This window comes from Myotis yumanensis, unplaced genomic scaffold (assembly GCF_028538775.1).
Source record: "Myotis yumanensis isolate MYYU_CA2020_CCGP unplaced genomic scaffold, mMyoYum1.0.hap1 SCAF_19, whole genome shotgun sequence".
Lineage (NCBI taxonomy): Eukaryota > Metazoa > Chordata > Mammalia > Chiroptera > Vespertilionidae > Myotis > Myotis yumanensis.
The window spans coordinates 11,486,083-11,504,243 of record NW_027223770.1 but is presented as its reverse complement, the minus strand read 5'-3'; the positions used below and the strand labels follow the sequence as shown (position 1 = coordinate 11,504,243).

The 18,161-nt window shown below is 55.6% G+C and overlaps 2 protein-coding genes across 13 annotated transcripts in view; both read right to left on the bottom strand.

Moving 5' to 3' along the window:
* B3GNT4 (UDP-GlcNAc:betaGal beta-1,3-N-acetylglucosaminyltransferase 4) overlaps nucleotides 1-2,445 on the bottom strand; it is a 10,497-nt gene extending 8,052 nt beyond the window's left edge. For 9 of the 11 annotated variants that reach the window (XM_070399814.1, XM_070399812.1, XM_070399813.1 and 6 more), the window contains exon 1: nucleotides 1,838-2,122. In XM_070399814.1, the coding sequence (XP_070255915.1) occupies nucleotides 1,838-1,844 (7 nt within the window). In that variant the 5' untranslated portion in view covers nucleotides 1,845-2,122. Of the gene's footprint in view, nucleotides 1-1,837; nucleotides 2,294-2,359 lie in introns of those variants that run through there. The other 2 variants (XM_070399822.1, XM_070399823.1) reach the window with 2 other exon arrangements.
* LRRC43 (leucine rich repeat containing 43) lies at nucleotides 2,371-18,161 on the bottom strand. 2 transcript variants are annotated; one of them, XM_070399811.1, is made up of 13 exons: nucleotides 18,069-18,161; nucleotides 16,828-17,088; nucleotides 15,663-15,773; nucleotides 9,859-9,998; nucleotides 7,794-8,032; nucleotides 7,118-7,305; nucleotides 6,588-6,877; nucleotides 4,883-5,024; nucleotides 4,564-4,731; nucleotides 4,294-4,482; nucleotides 3,940-3,967; nucleotides 3,767-3,811; nucleotides 2,371-2,474 (listed from the first exon to the last, which is right to left on the bottom strand). In XM_070399811.1, the coding sequence occupies exons 1-13, from the start codon at nucleotides 18,159-18,161 to the stop codon at nucleotides 2,371-2,373; spliced, it is 1,998 nt and encodes a 665-aa protein (XP_070255912.1). The 2 variants fall into 2 exon arrangements, with proteins under 2 accessions (XP_070255912.1, XP_070255910.1); XM_070399809.1 differs by having other exon boundaries at nucleotides 3,940-5,024.

Sequence of the window (18,161 nt, the reverse complement as noted above, 5' to 3'; positions counted from 1 at the left end):
GCCCGTCCCGGGACCAGCCTCAGCCTCCACCTTCGCCTCCCTGGTCCCGAGAGCAAGTTACCCACACCCTGTGGGCCTCTGGGAGTGCTTTTATTTATTCTTTTAAGCGTGTCTTCTAGCTCTTTCCAGAGTCCCTCTCCCAGAGGACAGACTGAGCTCACCTGCTATGCCAGCCCTTGCCTGCCTTCTGTCAGCAGAGGGCTCTTAGGCCAACTTTCCCCCAAATGACTTGCAGCCACTTTAGAACAGGCGCCATGAGCATTTTCAGCATTTCCCAGGAAACTCAAGTACCTTGCATGCTTTAGAGGAACTGGCACAGAGCTAGTTTAGCTTCGGGTTAAATTCATTCTGAGGACTGAACATGACAATCTGGGCTCTTACATCTAAATCAAAACATTTCCAAGAGTCTGGAGTCTGCTCTATAGGTGGCAGGCCCTGTGTTGGGCGTCTCAGCCCCAGCAGAGCAGCAGATGGAGCCACCACTGAGCACCCTCTTCAATCTGCTGAGGTGGCCTGGGTTCTTGGGTTCAACGGGGTTTTAGGGACAAAACCCACGCACAGGAGAACATGGAAGCAAGTGGGAAGCTGGAGATGGGTGCCAGGGGTGGCTCGTAGCACTTCCAGATCGGGATGTCTCAGGTGCCCAGCAATGCAAAAAGGAGGCCAAGGAGCGCTAACCAACAGGCACGTGCCCAAGTCCAGAATAGCAAAGCCAGGCCTCAAAGTCTCCCCTTCGCCACTCTTGCCACGCTGTCCTGGTCTGACAGGCCTCCCCGTCTACCCACGTTAGCCTCAGCCTATTGTCCCTGCCGATGCACCCCCACAGAAGCTGCCATCTCTTCCAGCTGCCAGGGGTGCGGTGGCAGGCAAGACAGGCAGGGTCCGAGCCCTCAGAGACCCTGGAAACCAGAGTGAACTTCAGACAGCGCCGGGACATGACAGCAGGGTCAGGAGGCCAGGGGCCGGGAAGGCTGTTGAATACCGCAGTTTAGAAAGCCGCCTTGATAAAGGACACGGGCAAGAACTGGGTGGAGTAAGGGACCAAACCACAGAGACACCTGGAGAGCGCGCACCAGGCAGAGGGGACAGTTACCTGCGGAGCCCCTGAAGCAGGAGAGCAGTGGCTGGATATGGAGGAGGAGGGGGCAGAGGTGAGGGAGGGGGCTGCGGAGGGCTCGGGCGTTACTGTGGGCGCCTGGAGAGCCACTGGAGGGTTCAGCAGGGGCAGTAAGAGAATTTACACAAGTTCACTGCAGCTGCCGCTTAATGGATCCGGGAAGAGCAAGAGTGGAAACAGGAGACCAGATGAAAACTCCTTAGTGGGGGCCCAGGACGCAGCGTGGCTAGGGTGGGTGTGGCTACGGAGCGGGAGAGCTGGATGGGTTTCAGGTGGGAAATGGGTTTCAGGTGGGAAATGGGTTTCAGGTGCGGCTGGCAGGCAGGCTGTGAGTGACCGGCCCCGGGTGGGTCGTGTGCCCATTACGGAGCAGGTGCAAAGCAAGCGGCTTGGTGTTGTCGTGCGAGTCTCAGTAGCCGGGGCTGGACTGCGCGAGAGACCTATGACCCCTCTGCCCACCCCTCTCCACGGTACCCAAACCCTCGGTGGCCTCCACTGCCCGAGCAACAAGTCCGCACCGCAGTGACCGGCAGCTTCTGCTCCGTCCCCCCCCCACCCCGCCCCCCGCACACCTGGGAATCCCACGCCAGGGCTGCGGGCTCAGAGGCTTCCCCTCCCCACGCCTGGTTCCTAACCTGCACCCCCTCAGCGAGTGCGCGACCCCCGCTAAGTGGGTGCTGAGCCCCAGGGTGCGTCACTGTTTCTGGGATGACAGCTAACCTGACATGCCACGACGAGACAAAGAGCCAAAGCTGGTTCATTCCTCCACGCGAGTCTCTACAGGGCTGTTGCGGGACCGCAAAGCACGGACCAGGAGCCCGTGGTGGACACCCCTCTGGGGCTGAGCGGACGAGCAGCGGCGCCCCGCTGCGCACGAGGCACCTTTCCCCGCAGCGGGGCTCCAGGCGCCCCGGGCGGGCACGACCCGCCCCTCGCGGACCTACCTGAGCCGAGGCCGGTCAGGCGCAGGCGAGGAGTGAAGCGAGCACCTCGCGCAGTGGCGCCGGGACGCTGAGCATCAGCCGCACGCACCTCGCTCCGCTCGGGCGGTGGGCGGGGCCCGGCCGCGGACTCTTTTGTGCGGACCACGCCCACCAGCGGGCGGGGCTTCTGGGCGGCCCCCTCCCACCTGAGTCTCCAGGGCCCAGGCGCCCCCGCGGGCAGGAGAAGCCGCCCCGCTCCCGCAGCGCCCGGCTCCCCGACGCGGGCAGACAGACGCGGGGCTGCGGTCCTCACAACCACCTTTAATGCGGCTACACGACGAGGGTCCGCAGCGCCTCCTCGGCCGAGCGGCACTGGTTCACCTGGATCTGCACCTCCACCGTCAGGGGCTCGGGGTGGTAGTCGCTCTCGTAGCCTGAGAAGGAGACCAGCAGGGAGTCCGCAGGCCGAGCGGCCGCCCTGGCCGGGCTCCTGACGCCCCGAACGCAAACCCGTCCTCGCGTCCCGGGGGAGCCCGCCTCGGACTCGGCCTCCGGGTAAAAGTCACGCTGCACTAGGGACCACCGCACTGACAAGACTGTGCTATTCAGACGCGAGTATTTGGTAGATATTTTCTTTTAAAAAGTGAATGAAGTAAACCTGGCGCTTCAGCGACAACAACTGAAAGCATTATGATAAATAAAGTTGTAGCTCTAGAGCTTTCAAATAGAAACCAGAACTTTGGAACATTGTATCTGCCACCACGAACTTCGTTTTCCAACACCCAGGACTGCTCTCCTGATAGGGGTGGTGACGGGGGAATGTGATGTTTTGGAAATTGTGTGAAATGTGTCCACACTTGGAAGATGGGCATAACTCAGTGATCCAGTTTTTACAAAAACCCTACGTCTGGTGTTGGGAACTGTGCATGGGTGAGAGCTGTGCAAAATGCAGGGTCGCCCAAAGGATTTTAATGCAGTTGATTGTGAAGACATTCCTTCATAGACTCAGCGTTCACCTTGAACTGACCCTCACAAACCTACAAGCGGGCATATTTGATGTAATGTCAGAGGAGGATACCCGCAGTCAACAGAAAGCCTACACTACACTCCTCCTTTCCAGGCACATGTCCATGTGAGGCTGGACTTCCTCACACACCTCAGCACTTCCCAGGGACCACAGGGGCAGCCATGTGTTGCCACCGTCCTCCGTTAAGCCAGGTGTTAAAGAGATTTGCAAAAATGTAAACAAAATCCTGAGATTAGAACCCTGAGAGAAGAACCACCAAATAAGACTCGCACAGATAATTTCAAGATCAACCTCACCCCACAGCTCTAGCACCACTCGCAAGTCAAGATTTGCATGGTCTTGAAGTCCAGCAGTATAAATCCTTTTGTGCTTTTTCTAACCCCCTGCCCCCATGATGTATTTTATTTATTTTTTCTTTGTGCTTTTTCAAAGTTGTTTTGCCGACCCTATGTCCTTTGCATTTTCATATGCATTTTAGAATCAGATTGCTGATTTCTATTTTTTTTAATTCCTCTAGGATTATGACTGAAATGGCATTGACTCTACAGATCAATTTGAGAAAATCCGACATCTTAATATTCAATCTCCTAATCCATGGACAAGTGTACTTACCTTATATTTTTTTTCATTGAGAAAATTCATGCACCAGGTGAGGACACATGAGAAGGGCCTGGCTGTTAACCAGGAAGAGGCCCTTACCTGGCAAGGCTGGCATCTTGTTCTTGGCCTTCCCTGGCTCCAAAGCTGCGAGAAAGAAATGCCTATTGTTTATGAGCTGCCCGGCTATGGTGCCCGGTTATCGCAGCCCCGATGGGTGAATACAGGTCCTCAGTACAGACTCCCTGCCCTCGGTCACCGGCGGCGGCTCTTACCTTTCTTAGTTTTCTTAGTCTTAGAATCCTGAGAGAAGAACCACCAAATAAGACGCTCACAGAGTGGGGGGTGCAGATTCCAGTGCGTCTTGTGGGCGGCTCCCCCCTGCCAGGCCTCTCCTGGCACGGAGGCGGGGCAGGGTCTCCTAGGGAGGAGGGGCCACCTGCCCCCTTGCCCCACGACCCCACTGGCCGTCCTATGCCTTCCAAGGCCTTGCCAACGCTGGGGCTTCTTGAGGGGGCTTGGGGCCTCCTCCCCCAGCCTGCCACCCCTACCCTCCCACGACCTGGCCCCACAGGCCTTGCTTCCCAGCACTATTTCTGTGGGGAGGGTGTGGCGGGGGCCCACGGTACCCTGAGAAATGTCAGCCTGTCGGATTCCAAGGTGCGGATCACCCCAAACGTGCACAGGGTGGACACGAGTGGATCCCCCGCCAGCAGGGGCTCCAGGACCACCAGGCCGCTGCCCAGCACCCGCAGGATGGGGGGGTCCTGGCGAAGCTCCTTGGAGACCCCTCTCTTCTTCTTGGCCCCCTTCTGTTCCTGGGGGAGAGGCTGGGAGGGTGACAGAGCCCGGCCGGGATGTGCCCAGTGCCCAGGGCCACTGCCCAGGGCCAGGGGTACCTTCTCTTTCTCCCCTTTGGCGGCCTTGTCTTTCCCATCTTTCCCTTTCTTGTCTTTCTCCTCTTTCTCTTTCTCCTCTTTCTCTTTCTTCTCTTTCTCCTTCTCCCCCTTTCCCTTGGCAGGCGAGGAGCTGTCGACAGGAGGCGGCACCACGGGCCAGGAGAGAATCTAGGGGACAGCAAGGCGGCCGCGAGGGAACATGGGCCACGCTGGGGCCGGCTGGGGTCTTTCTGGAAAGGAGCTGAAACCACGAAAACTGGGGAGCTGGGCCGGACAGAAAATGCACAGGAAGGGGCACCGGCCTCCAGGGGGACCCCACCTTCTCCTCCACGATGGTCACGGTCGTCCCTGCCAGCAGGAAGGCCTTGAGCGGCACCAGGTCCCGGAGTGTGTGCTGCATCTCATAGTTGCAGGGGATGACGTCAGCCCAGGGCTTGCGGACGGTGCTGAAGAGGACTGTCCTGGGGTGGGGTGGGGGACACCCAGGCGTCATCACGGGCCAGGGACAAGGCTGCAGGCACTGCAAGGAGACGGCATGGGGCCACCCCCACCAGGCAAGCGGGGGGCCAAGAGCAGAAAGGGACCAGCACCATGAGGAAGTGGGGGCACACTCTGCATGGGGGCTTCCCTTCAGGGGTGACTGTGGATGGAAGGAAACCAGCAACGAAGCAGAACTTTTAAAAACTTCAGCAAATCCAGGGGCAGCCTGGCTCAGTGGCTGAGCATCAACCTATGAACCAGGAGGTCACGGTTCGATTCCCAGTCAGGGCACATGCCTGGGCTGCAGGCTCGATCCCCAGTGTGGGGCGTGCAGGAGGCAGCCGATGGATGGTTCTCTCTCATCACTGATGTTTATCTCTCCCTTCCTCTCTCTGAAATCAATAAAACATATATGTGTGTACACACACACACACACACATATTTATATTTATATAATAAAGTTATGGACTGAAATATAGTAGAAGTTAAGTCCAATGAAGCAATTCAGCCCAGAGCTTGAAACCGTGTGAGGTAACTGTGCAAAGACACATGTCAGAAGGGAAATGTAGAAATGGAGGAGACGTGACAATAACTGATCTTAAAAATTAGTGCTACCGACAGACAGACTCTGACAAACGTCAACTGTACTCCCAGGGGGAACCCATTCGTCAGCGCTGGAACCGAACGCACGCCCACTCCTCCTGCTAAAACCCTGGAAGCGCAGGCGGCAGGACAACACGAAGAGCCGCTGGAAGCAGCAGCCACCTCCCAACGCCAGTCTGAGGCCCCTCCCGCAGCGGCCTTCCACCTGCTGCCGGCCCCACCTTCATCCTTGCTCCTCGCTGTCCCGGGGCAGGGATCCCCCCGGCCCCCCACTTCTCCGGAGCCGCCCACTCCCGAGTGCGGGGTGAGATCCCCCCGCCACACCCACGGGCGCCTGTTCAGGGTCGTCCAGGACGCTCTGCAGCGCAGGGGATGCCTTATCAGTGATGGCAAACCTGACACGCGAACTCATTTTTTTGGTTGATTTTTGTTAAATGGCATTTAAATATATAAAATAAATATCAAAAATATAAGTCTTTGTTTTACTATGGTTGCAAATATAAAAAAATTTCTATATGTGACACGGCACCAGAGTTAAGTTAGGGTTTTTCAGAATGCTGACACGCCGAGCTCAGAAGGTTCACCATCACTGCTAGGTGGTGGGATTATTTGTGGCTCTTACTTGTTTTTACGAATCTTCCCAAAAATTACAACAAGGACCGTGGAGCAGGCTGGGACCCTGTGTCCCGCCAGCGGGGCCGCCGGCCGGAGGGTGACCCCCCCCTCCCCCCCAAGCCTGCGTCAAAGCCTCAACACTGAGCGAGAGCCGACTCCATCCTCACAAGATTCTTCACCAGAAAGGCCTTCGGCCCCAGGGACACGGCGACACGGGCTGGCAGGTCCCCGGGGGTCGGAGCCAGATCAGCTCTGGGCGAACCACAGCGCCGTCACTCGAGGGGTCGGGATGGCGCCCCCCAGCCCCGTGCGCCCGGCCCCCTTACCCCGGCGACGGGCAGAGCCGCAGGTCCATCCTCGGCCGCAGCTGCGCCAGCTCCTCCGCGGAGCCCAAGGACCCCGGCAGCGGCAGCGACCCGCCCGACACCGCCGACTCCAGCTCCACCGACTGCGACGCAGACGTGGGCGCGGACTCGGCGGAGTCTTCGGCCTCCTCTGGGGTGTCGGGGGCGGCGGGGGCAGCGGGGCCGGCTGGGGTGTCGGGGGCGGCGGGGGCGGCGAGGGCTGCGGGGGCCTCTTCGGGGGCCTCGTTCTCGCTGATGGTGGGCTTGACGATCTGCGGGGTGGAGGGAGCCCGTCTGCGCCGCGTGAACCACACCCCCCCGCCTCCCCCGGGGGGCGCTACCGGGCTGGGAGGCGGGGTGGGGGACATCGCCTGGTGGAGAAATTGGGGTGCCCCCTGGTTCAGGGACAGAAGGGTGAGCCGCTGGGAGTGACTCCAACGGGAGGAAAGCGGCTGAGGGAAACCCCGTGGGCCCAGAGCAGCCCCCCCCCCCCCCAGGACCCCAGGGCGCACCTCGGCCAGGACCCCTCCGTATTCGCTCCCTTCGCCTTCCTCGTCCTCCACGAAGTCGTAGGTCACGTAGTAGCTGTAGGTGATGAGGGGCCCCTGGGGCCCCGGCTCCGGGTCCAGCACCGAGGAGTCCAGAACCCCCCTGATGTTTCCGATCGTCACCACGAACTGCGCCTCGCGCGCCAGGACGTCTGCGGGGGAACGGGCGGGCGTGAGGCGCTGGTGGAAGCGGGAGGACAGACCAGACGAGGGCTGAGCGCGGAGCTTCCGACTGGGCCTGGGTCCCAGCGCGGCCGAGTTCAAACAGGTCCCCTTCGGGTGAGATGCCCTTGGCCTGGTACCCAACCTGTGCGATGGACGCTCCCAGGTAAGAAGGCGCTGCCTGGGCAGGGCCTGCCGGGAGGTGCCCTCTGGCGTCAATGTTTGTCACCTTGACCTTGAGAAGCCTCGTGCAGCTGGTGGCAGGGCCACCAGGGGGTGATCTCAAGCCACCACGGAAGGGAAGAGGCTGATCAAAGAGTTTCCCATTTGCCTAGGGAGGGAGGGGACCCAGGAGGCCCAGCCTCCCTCCCCTGGTCCCCAAATCCCAGTCACCGGGTCAAATCTGGGAGAGACGTCTCCGGTCAACCGGGGAGCTTGGGGACAGACACCCAGCAGGCCCGGCGGGCGGCTCCCTCACCCGCTTTGTAGCGGAGCCCCTGGAACTGGTGCTTCTCGCTGGAGGACACGGTGATGTCGTCCAGCACGCAGAGCCGGGCCAGGCTATCGATGGTGAAGCCGCGGTAGTAGGGCACCAGGGCCAGCGGGTTGCCCTGCAGGACCAGCAGCCGCAGGCGCTGCAGGGTGCTGAGGCTGGCCATCATGCCCTGCAGGTCTGTCAGGTCGTTGAAGCCCAGGTCCAGAGACACCAGGTTGGGCCTGGAAGGCGAGCAGAGGGGTGGGGACAGGCCTGCCGTCCAGCCTCCCCCAGCACCCCACGCCCAGGACAGCCAGGAGGCCTGAGCCTGCCCGTCAAGACATACCTTGGGCAGCCCTGGACCCAAGTTAGCGCCCACCCCCCCCCCCCACCCCCCCCACAAACACAGGGAAACTTCTCTCCGTGGTCCTGCCATCCTCACAGGTCACAGACGGGCCTTGTCACCTCCCGCCTCTGCCCGGCTCCTATGGACACACAGCCTCTCCTCTAGGGTAACCATCTCGGTATCTCTCATGGAACCATATAGTGTTGTGCATCTAGAAGGTTCTCTCTCTTTGTGGTTAATCCTCACTCGAGGATATTTTTCCATTGATTTTTAGAGAGAGTGGAAGGGAGAGGGGGAGAAAGAGGGAGAAATATCAATGTGAGACAGACACATCGATGGGTGGCCTCCTGCATGTGACCCAACCAGGGCCAGGGATTGCGCCTGCAACCGAGGTACGTGCCCTTGGACCAGAATTGAACCCAAGGCCTGACACTCTGTCCCCTGAGCCAGACCAGCTGGGACACCTAGAAGGTTTTTGACAAAGACTGACCAGCTGTCAGGGACATGGGAGGGAAGCCCCTGTGGCAGGAGCCATGGGGGTGGGGGGAGAGTATCAGGTAACATGGGGACCTGGGGAGGGAACACAGGGGCCTGGAAGCTGGAGGACACTTTCCAAAGCCAGACGGGCAACTAATCACAGGAAGCCCTGTGGTTCGTCTCCTGGGGCCGTGGGTGCAGAAGAACCCGCCAGCGAGGGCGGAGGCTGGGAGGAGGGCCAGGCCGGGGGCACGGTGGTTTCCTCACCGCCAGGCAGACTAGAAAGCAAACTGATTTCAGCTCTGAGAACAGGTGAGATAAACACGGGGCGTCACCTCCTCAGCCCCATCTCTCACGATCACCTGCCGCCTCCCTCCTTTTATGGCCCGTCCTGTCCTGCTCAGGATGCCGCCGGCCAGTCATGGGAAACACGCTGACTTCACCCCCAGCAGCCTTTCAACAGAACCAGGGGAGCGTCAGCAAGGGAGTCACACCTTCCCTTTCATTTCAAAACAGTGAAAGGGAGGTTTATAGGTTTTTCTGAAATCTACACTCAGTGTTAAACAGGTTACCCAGTTTATGGTAAGTCTTATTTTCCACATAAAAGGTGGGAAAACCTGGTCCCCTGTCTGTCGTACAAGTCTAAAGCCCAAATGCACGTCTCTTTCCTGGGCCACGTCCCTGACGTGATGCTGCGGTCAGTGGAAGGAGCGATCGGAATCGTGGCCTCTGACCTCATCGTCCGTGGGTGCAGGGTTTCGGGTTTCCCACTCTTCACCCACCAAGGACACAAAGTCAAACCAAGAGTTCTCAGCTCAGAACGATTTTGTACCCGACCTTTGGCCCTCTCGGGACATGTTGGCTGTCACACTGGTGTGGGGCGGGTGCTACTGGCATCCACTGGGTAGAGGCCAGGGGTGCTGCTCAGCTTCCCGCAGAGCCCAGGACAGCCCCACACGAAGAATTTTCCAGCCCAAATGTCTACAGTGCCTTGGTCTCAGGAGCCGGCTCTAAAGCATGGCACCCAAGTAAAGGCCTGACCTCCTCCCACCGCCTCTCGGTGTCCTTTCCTGGCCTCTGTGGGTTGTTTTTGTGTTTTAAATTGAATCAGAGAAAGAAGTTTTATGTCTGGAGCCAGCAGCCAACCAGGAGTTATTACAGAAAAGAGGAAAGCTGGGTCCCTTTCAGCGTCCAAATCTAATGCTTTCTCCCTTTTTCGCTTCCAGTTGGGGGCTCCGGAGTTACCAGTGTTGGGAGGTGATGTACATGCTTTGCAGGGGGCCCAGAAGCTTGTTGTGGCCCAACCCCAAGTGCTGGAGGCCTGGTGGAGGGTGAGCACACAGACACTTCATGCTGGTGATGATGTTGCCGTAGAGCTCCAGCACCTGCAGGGGCGGAAAGGGCACCTGTGAGCCCAGCACCACCCGTGTACCCCGTCCTTCTGCCCCGAGCACCACCCGTGCACCGCATCCTTCCGCCCCGAGCACCACCCGTCCACTCCGTCCTTCCACCCCGAGCACCACCCGTGCACCCCGTCCTTCCGCCCCGAGCACCACCCGTGCACCCCGTCCTTCCGCCCCGAGCACCACCCGTCCACCCCGTCCTTCCGCCCCGAGCACCACCCGTCCACTCCGTCCTTCCGCCCTGAGCACCACCCGTCCACCCCATCCTTCCAGTCCCGGAAACTCTGCAGAGGAAGCACCAACCCGTCAAGCCACGTCTCCCTGTCCACCTGACCCCCTTATGAAAGCCCGGGAAGAAAATATTCCTTCCCGGAAGGAAACTTTAAAATTTGGAATGGGAGGTGATATGGGAGAGCGTGGGAGGGGACATGCACAGCACTTGGCCACGTGTCTCTGTGTAACCCACCCCCCCATTCTTTTTACATTGTTTCGAAAGTGCTGACTCTGACTACCACGGATCTTACAGATAAACAGCATGTTTGTATAAGGATTCTAGGAACCAACTTCAAAAGAAGCCGACTCTGACGTTCAGGCATCCAGCTCGGGGAGATCTGCTGACCTTCCACCTTAGAGCCATGATGACGCACATCAGGCCATCCCTTGACCAGTGTGGACATCCTATCAGAATGGACCGTGCAGGTCTGCCGTAGAGAACTTTTCACCCCCCCCGCCCCCCATCTCTCTGTTCTGCTTTCCCTCTCTCCTTATAAAAACCCTGCCTGCACCGAGTCCCCCATCTCCTCAGGCTGCTGGTTCTTGAATAAACCTATTTTCCTTCCACCGGCCCGCGTCTGTTCTTTTATTTTTAAAAAAATTATTGGCCCTCGCCGGTTTGGCTCAGTGGATAGAGCGCTGGCCTGCGGACCAAAGGGCCCCAGGTTTGATTCCAGGCAAGGACATGTACCTCGGTTGCAGGCTCCTTCGCAGCCCAGGCCCTGGTCAGGGCTTGTGCAGGAGGCAAGCAATCGATGTGTCTTTCCCACATTGATGTTTCTCTCTGTCTTTCCCTCTCTAAAAAGGCAATGGAAAAATATCCTCGGGTGAGGATAAACAAGTAAATTATTGATTTTAGAGAAAGGAAGGGGGAGAGAGAAGCATCAATTTATTGTTCCACTTATTGATGCATTCATTGGTTGCTTATTGTATGTGCCCTGACCGGGGACCGAACCCGCAACCTTGGTGTATCAGGATGACACTCTAACCAGCATCTTCCAGGACCCCTGTCTCTTAATTATTGTATTTTGAGCAGCAGGCAGCCCAACCGGTTCAGTATCATCTGGGAAAGCCAGACGGGCCCTGGGTGGAAAACAGTGAGTTCTTGTATTTCGCCTCTAAGATCTCACCTGGTGTTTTCTTGAGCATGGCCCTGAGCTATAGTTCTCAGTCCCTTTTGATTCAAAATGGAGACCATTTTTGCCCAACCAGTGTGGCTCAGTTGAGTGTCATGCCATGTACCAAGAGGCCACAGGTTCGATTCCCTGTTAGGGCACATGCCTGGGTTGTGGGCTTGACCCCCAGTAGGGGGCGTGCAGGAGGCAGCTGATCAATGATTCTATCTCATCACTGTTGTTTCTATCTCTCTCTCCCTTCCTTTCTCTGAAATCAGTGAAAACATATTTATTATAATAATTTTTTTAAAAATTGAGACCATTGAGGAGAAACCAAGATGGCGGCATAGGTAAACACCGGAGATTGCTGCCTCGCACAACCACTTCAAAAATACAACTAAAAGACAGAACGGACATCATCCAGAACCACAGGAAGGCTGGCTGAGTGGAAATTCTACAACTAGAAGGAAAGAGAAAAGCACACCGAGACTCAGAGGAGGTGCGGTGCGGAAGGAAAATACAAAGGTGTGGAGGTACATGCGGAGAGGGCTGGCTGCTGAGGACACAATTGTCTTTTTCAATCAGGAGGGAGTCTCAAGCTCTGAGCTCCAGTTCCGGGCGAGTCTCTGGGGACCCAGACTCATAGGGGGAGAAACTGGACTGTCTGGCATCAGTTGGAACTCGAGAGCAGCTTTCTCTCGGAGGCGCTTGCAGCGATTGCCGGGGCCTCTGAGGGCAGGACTGAGAGCAACCATACTGCTCGCTCCGCCCGCCCTGTTGATCCCCTGGGACCCCGCCCCGCCCAAGCCGTGCATGGAGGCTTTTGCATATGAAAGGCCCGGCCCTTTGTAATCTGAAAATTACTTAAACTGCAGCTGCCCCAAGGCCCCAGGGCAACTTGCACTGCTTTAAGCTGGCTTCTGCTGGGTAGCATCAGGCAGAGGCTAGATTAGCACCTCCTTAGATCCAAGAGCCAGTGTACCCAGTGGTCAGAGTGGGACCATCCAATTACAACTCCTCAGATCCATAAGGGACACACTCAGGGGGCAGACTCAGTGAGCACCAAAGCCCCACTGAAGCAAGTCTTGCCCCATAAGGGTATCTTCAGCACAGAAGTTCTCCCACCGTAGACACAGCTGATTCTCACAGCCAATTGGCCTGGAGGTCAATTCCTCCCAGTGTTACCTACAACAATCAAGGCTTAACTACAACAAGACTGTGCACAAAGACCACAAGGGGGTGCACCGAGAGTGTCCACCTCAGGTAATTGGGGAGGCTGAGCCACTGGGCCCTATAGGACACTTAGCACAAAAAGCCACTCTATCGACACAGTGAAGCATAAAAAATGCCGAGACAAAGAAACAGGACACAAATGACAGAAATGGAGAAAAGCAAACTACTGGATATAGAGTTCAAAACCACACTTTTAAGGTTTTTCAAGAATTTTCTAGAAACCGCCGATAAACTTAATGAGACCCTCAAGAAATCTAGTAAGACCCTCGATGTTGTGATAAAGAACCAACTAGAAATTAAGCATACACTGACTGAAATAAAGAATATTATACAGACTTCCAACAGCAGACCAGAGGATTGCAAGAATCAAGTCAAAGACTTGAAATACGAAGAAGCAAAAAACACCCAACTGGAAAAGCAAAATGAAAAAAGAATCCAAAAATACAAAGATAGTGTAAGGAGCCTCTGGGACAGCTTCAAGCGTACCAACATCTGAATTATAGGGGTGCCAGAAGAAGAGAGAGAGCAAGATATTGAAAACCTATTTGAAGAAATAATGACAGAAAACTTCCCCTACCTGGTGAAAGAAATAGACTTACAAGTCCAGGAAGCGCAGAGAACCCCAAACAAAAGGAATCCAAAGAGGACCACACCAAGACACATCATAATTAAAATGCCAAGAGCAAAAGACAAAGAGAGAATCTTAAAAGCAGCAAGAGAAAGACAGTCAGTTACCTACAAGGGAGTACCCATACGACTGTCAGCTGATTTCTCAACAAAAACTTTGCAGGCCAAAAAGGAGTGGCAAGAAATATTCAAAGTGATGAATACCAAGAACCTACAACCAAGATTACTTTATCCAGCAAAGCTATCATTCAGAATTGAAGGTCAGATAAAGAGCTTCACAGATAAGGAAAAGCTAAAGGAGTTCATCACCACTAAACCAGTATTATATGAAATGCTGAAAGGTATCTTTTAAGAAGAGGAAGAAGAAGAAAAAGGTAAAGATACAAATTATGAACAACAAATGCACATCCATCAACAAGTGAATCTAAAAATCAAGTGAATAAATAATATGATGATCAGAATAAACTGGTGATTATAATAGAATCAGGGGCATAAAAAGGGAGTGGACTGACTATTCTTGGGGGGGAAAGGGGTGTGGGTGATGCGGGAAGAGACTGGACAAAAATCGTGCACCTATGAATGAGGACAGTGGTGGGGGGGTGAGGGCGGAGGGTGGGAGGGGAACCGGGTGGAGGGGAGCTATGGGGGAAAAAAAGAGGAACAACTGTAATAATCTGAACAATAAAGATATAATGAAAAAAATAAAATAAAAAATAAAATCTTGATTCATATATGCAAAAAAAAATTGAGACCATTTTTGAAGGAATTAAGAAATACAAATTGGTAGTAACAAAATAGTCACCGCATAAGGAAGATAGTTAGTAATATTGTAATAACTAAGTCTGCTGCCAGGTGGGCACTGGAAATATCGGGGGGACCACTTTGTAAAGTATATGATTGATTAACCACTATGTTGTACACCTGAAACTAATACAAAATATTGAAGGTAAACAGTAATTGAAAAGTAAAATTTAAATTAAAATAAGATCAAATTGAGACCATTTTGATATGCTGAGCTTAAGACTCACGATAAAGCCTAGCCTCCCTTTCTTTTTTTTTAAAATTTTTTTTTTAAACTTACATGGCATTTACTATGTGCCAGGCATTCTTTTTTTTTTTTAATATATTTTATTGATTTTTTTACAGAGAGGAAGGGAGAGGGATAGAGAGCTAGAAACATCGATGAGAGAGAAACATCAACCAGCTGCCTCCTGCACATCTCCTACTGGGCATGTGCCTGCAACCAAGGTACATGCCCTTGACCGGAATCGAACTTGGGACCTTTCAGTCCGTAGGCCGACGCTCTATCCACTGAGCCAAACCAGTCAGGGCCAGCCTCCCTTTCTTTTTAAACTATCTTATTGTGGTAAAATATATTTAACGTAATTTGCCATTTTAACCATAAAATTCAGTGGCATTAAGTACATTCACATTGTTGTACAACCATCATTACTATCTATTTCCAAATGTTTTCATCACCCCAAACAGAAGCTCTGTGCCCATTAAGCTACAACTCCCCAATGCCCCACCCCTCCACCCTCCACCCGCCCACCCCCCCACCCCCGCTGCCCCTGGTAACCTCTCATGTGCTTTCTGTCTATGGATTCGTCTCTCCTGTATCCTGGAGATAGAATCATCTAACATGTGGCCTTTTGTGTCTAGCCTTTGTCATTCAGCATAATGTTTAATTTTCCTCCTTGGCCAGGGTCACTCCTTTTTATGACTGAATAATATTCCAGTGGAGGGAGAGGCCACACTGTGTTTACCCACCCACCTGCTCACACACTGGGGTGGTCTCCACCCTTTGGTTCTCATGAATGATGCTGCAAAGAACATTGGCGAACAAGAATCTGAGCCCTAGCCGGTTTGGCTCAGTGGATAGAGTGTTGGCCCACGGACTGAAGGGTCCTGGGTTTGATTCCGGTCAAAGGCATGACCTTGGTTGCAGGTTCCCCAGTCCTAGTTGGGTATGTACAGGAGGCAACCAATCGATGTTTCTCTCTGTCTCTTCCTCTCCCTTTCACTCTCTCTAAAAATCAATGGAAAAATATCCTGGGGTGAAGATTAACCAAAAAAAAAAAAGGAGGAGGAGGGGGAGGAGGAGGGGAAGGAAGGAGGAGAGGAAGGAGGAGAGGAAGGGGAAGAGGAAGAGGAAGAAGAATCTGAGTCCCTGCCTTCAAATCTTTCAGCCCACACCTAGGAAGGGAATTGCTGCATCTATGGAAATTACAATTTTGAGGAATCTGAGGCACCTCAGAAATGCCACAGTGCCAAGACTTCTGTGTATGGGGCAGGGCTGGGGCAGGGGCAGGGCAGGGGCTGGGGCAGGGCAGGGCAGGGGCAGGGCAGGGCAGGGGCAGGGGCAGGGCAGGGGCAGGGCAGGGGCAGGCTGCTTTACCTTGAGAGTTGGTGGCAGATTGAAGGCATCGATCTCCTTGATTTGATTGGCACTCAGTACCAACTCTTCAAGCTTTGGGAATTTCAGGAGGTCTTTATCCACCAGGCTCACCTGGGAAGGAAGGGAAGGAAGCTAAGAGCTCAGCTGGAGCAGAAACCTGTGGATGTGAGGATGGCACCACTTAACCAGCTGCGCAGAGCCCCCGCCCAGCACCCACCCTTCTGCTCCTAGAGCCTATCCTGCCTCGTCTGCCAGGATGCGGGCGTGTCGGGCGTGGTCGGGACCCTCACCTCTTCCACCCTCACCCCTCCTCTGACTGTGGATGCCTACAGTGTCCGGCTCAGTGTCCTGTGTCCCCTGTTGGACGGTAAGCTCTGAGGGCAGGAAGTCCATCCTTGCTGTGCACCCTGGAGCCACGGTGAACCCTAAGGTCTTTAGAAGTCACTGGTGTTCCCACAGCAGGGTCAGAGCTGCAGAGCCTGCCCGAGTCGAGTCCTCAGCTCCCTGTGGCCTCAGACACTAGGAGCTTCCTGGCTAGGCCTCTTCTCTGGGGTGACTGACCATGCCAGCTTGCCTAGGAGCGAGGGGTTCCAGGGACATGAAAATTTCTGCGTTAACACTGGGCCAGTCCCAGGCAAACAGGTTGCTCTCCCTCCTCATCCCCCAAGCACTGTGTCATTCAGTTTCTCTAGGGAAGGAGGAGCAAATGGGGAGTCCTGGGCTGTGTAGCCATGCAAGCTTCAGGCTCTGTTATCGATATAAGCAAAGAAGGCTTTTTAGAGACAGGAATTACTATAGTACTATGCCCCTCCCCTGACCCTGGGCCCCACACCTGAAATGAAGTAAAACCAATATAAACACTTGGAAGGTTTCTACTAGGACCCAGAAGGGTGGACTGCAGGGCGCTCCGGAAATCAGCTAAGACCCACAGTGGACTTCAGCCGGGGTGAAGGAAGAAGGCATACAACACAGAACAGGGGAGCAGCTGGCTCTGCGGGGTGGGCCAGCCAGTGAGATTAATTAAGAGGGCAGAGCTAACCCCATCCCCACCCCCACACACTTCACACCCCGTCTTATCACTAAGTGCTGGAAGGAGGGTGGTCTCCTGGCGTCCCCTCTGTCCCCTCTGTATGCCAGCGCGCAGGTGCCAGCTGCCAGCACTCACCTCTTTGTCCACCACCTGGAGGGACCTGAAGTAGGAGTACAGGAAGTCCTCTTTGAGCATCTGGGGGTTCCGGATGGCCAGCTGCCTCAGGAACAGGTCCTCAGCACTGGAGCCTTCCAGCAGAGCCCAGGGCGACTGGGGGCTGCAGACCAGGCCCAGCAGGTCCTCCACGGTCTCCTCCGCGGGGCCCCCAGCCTCCTCCTCTCTGGGGACCAGCTCCCGCCACGCCCGCCAAGTTTGAGGAAGAAATCTCGACTTATTCTGCAGGGGGAGTAGAGGGGGCGAGATATGGAGAATTTCTCTAGTTGTGACTTGCTCCTCTCAAGGATCCGAAAACTCGTGGAATTGAACAGATTGTAAGACAGGACAATCAGGGGTAAAGAGTTTAGAAGTTTAGACAACGAGTAATCGATACTTTTGACTGATTATCAGCCATGGGACAGATGAGGTAAACTAAAAAAATAGTAAAAAGCTCCATTCCCGCCTTTAGGAGTTGCTCTTGGGCTGGGAATCCGGAAGATGCAGGTGGAAGTGATTAAACATTTAAGGAAGCAGGAGTGCAGCAGGCCACCTGTGAGAAGTAATGGTTAATGAGGGACAGGTGGCGAGGCTGAGGGGCAAATTCAGAACATTTAGGTGCTGTCAGGAGAAGATGAACGAATTCGCCCGAGTTTGCTTTCTCCACTCCTCCCCCGCCCCCCAGACTCTATGAAACCCTAAAGCTCAGTACAAGGCCGGCACACAGTAGGTGCTCAATGTTTGTGGAAAAAATACCGACTCCCCCTCGGCGCTGACCAGTGTGGGGGGCCCAACGTCCCATCGCGGCCACCCCACGGGGACCCTCCTGGACCCAGGCGCCTTCCTGCACATCCGAGGCGCCCGTCTCACGGTCCTGCCCCTCCTCGCCGCCGGGCATCCCGCGGACGGCGCGGCCCCTCAGCTCACAGCGGGGCACCGACTGCTGGCCTTGTGCTCAGGATGAGCTCTTTCCTCAAAAGCAGCCTGGGCTCTTCAGGAGGGAGAGGCCCTGGGGCTCCCTGCCCTCCACCCTGGGGCGGTTCCCGCGGGCCTACTCGGCCCGCCCTTCAGCGTCCCATCCCCACCCCGGGGCAGGCAGCTCCCTAAACGCCCAGATCCCAGCCCCCTCTGCCCTACCCCGCCCGGCTCTCAGTCCCGGGGCCCTGGCCGGCTCGTCTCCTCCGACCCCCAGGTCCCCCCGGCCGCCCCGCCTGCGCCCTCACCCAGCTGCCTGCGCCGCACGGAAACTCCTGCAGACACAACTGCCGCAGGTGCTCCCGCACCGCAGCGCTCACGGTCCCGCCATCCTCCTCCAT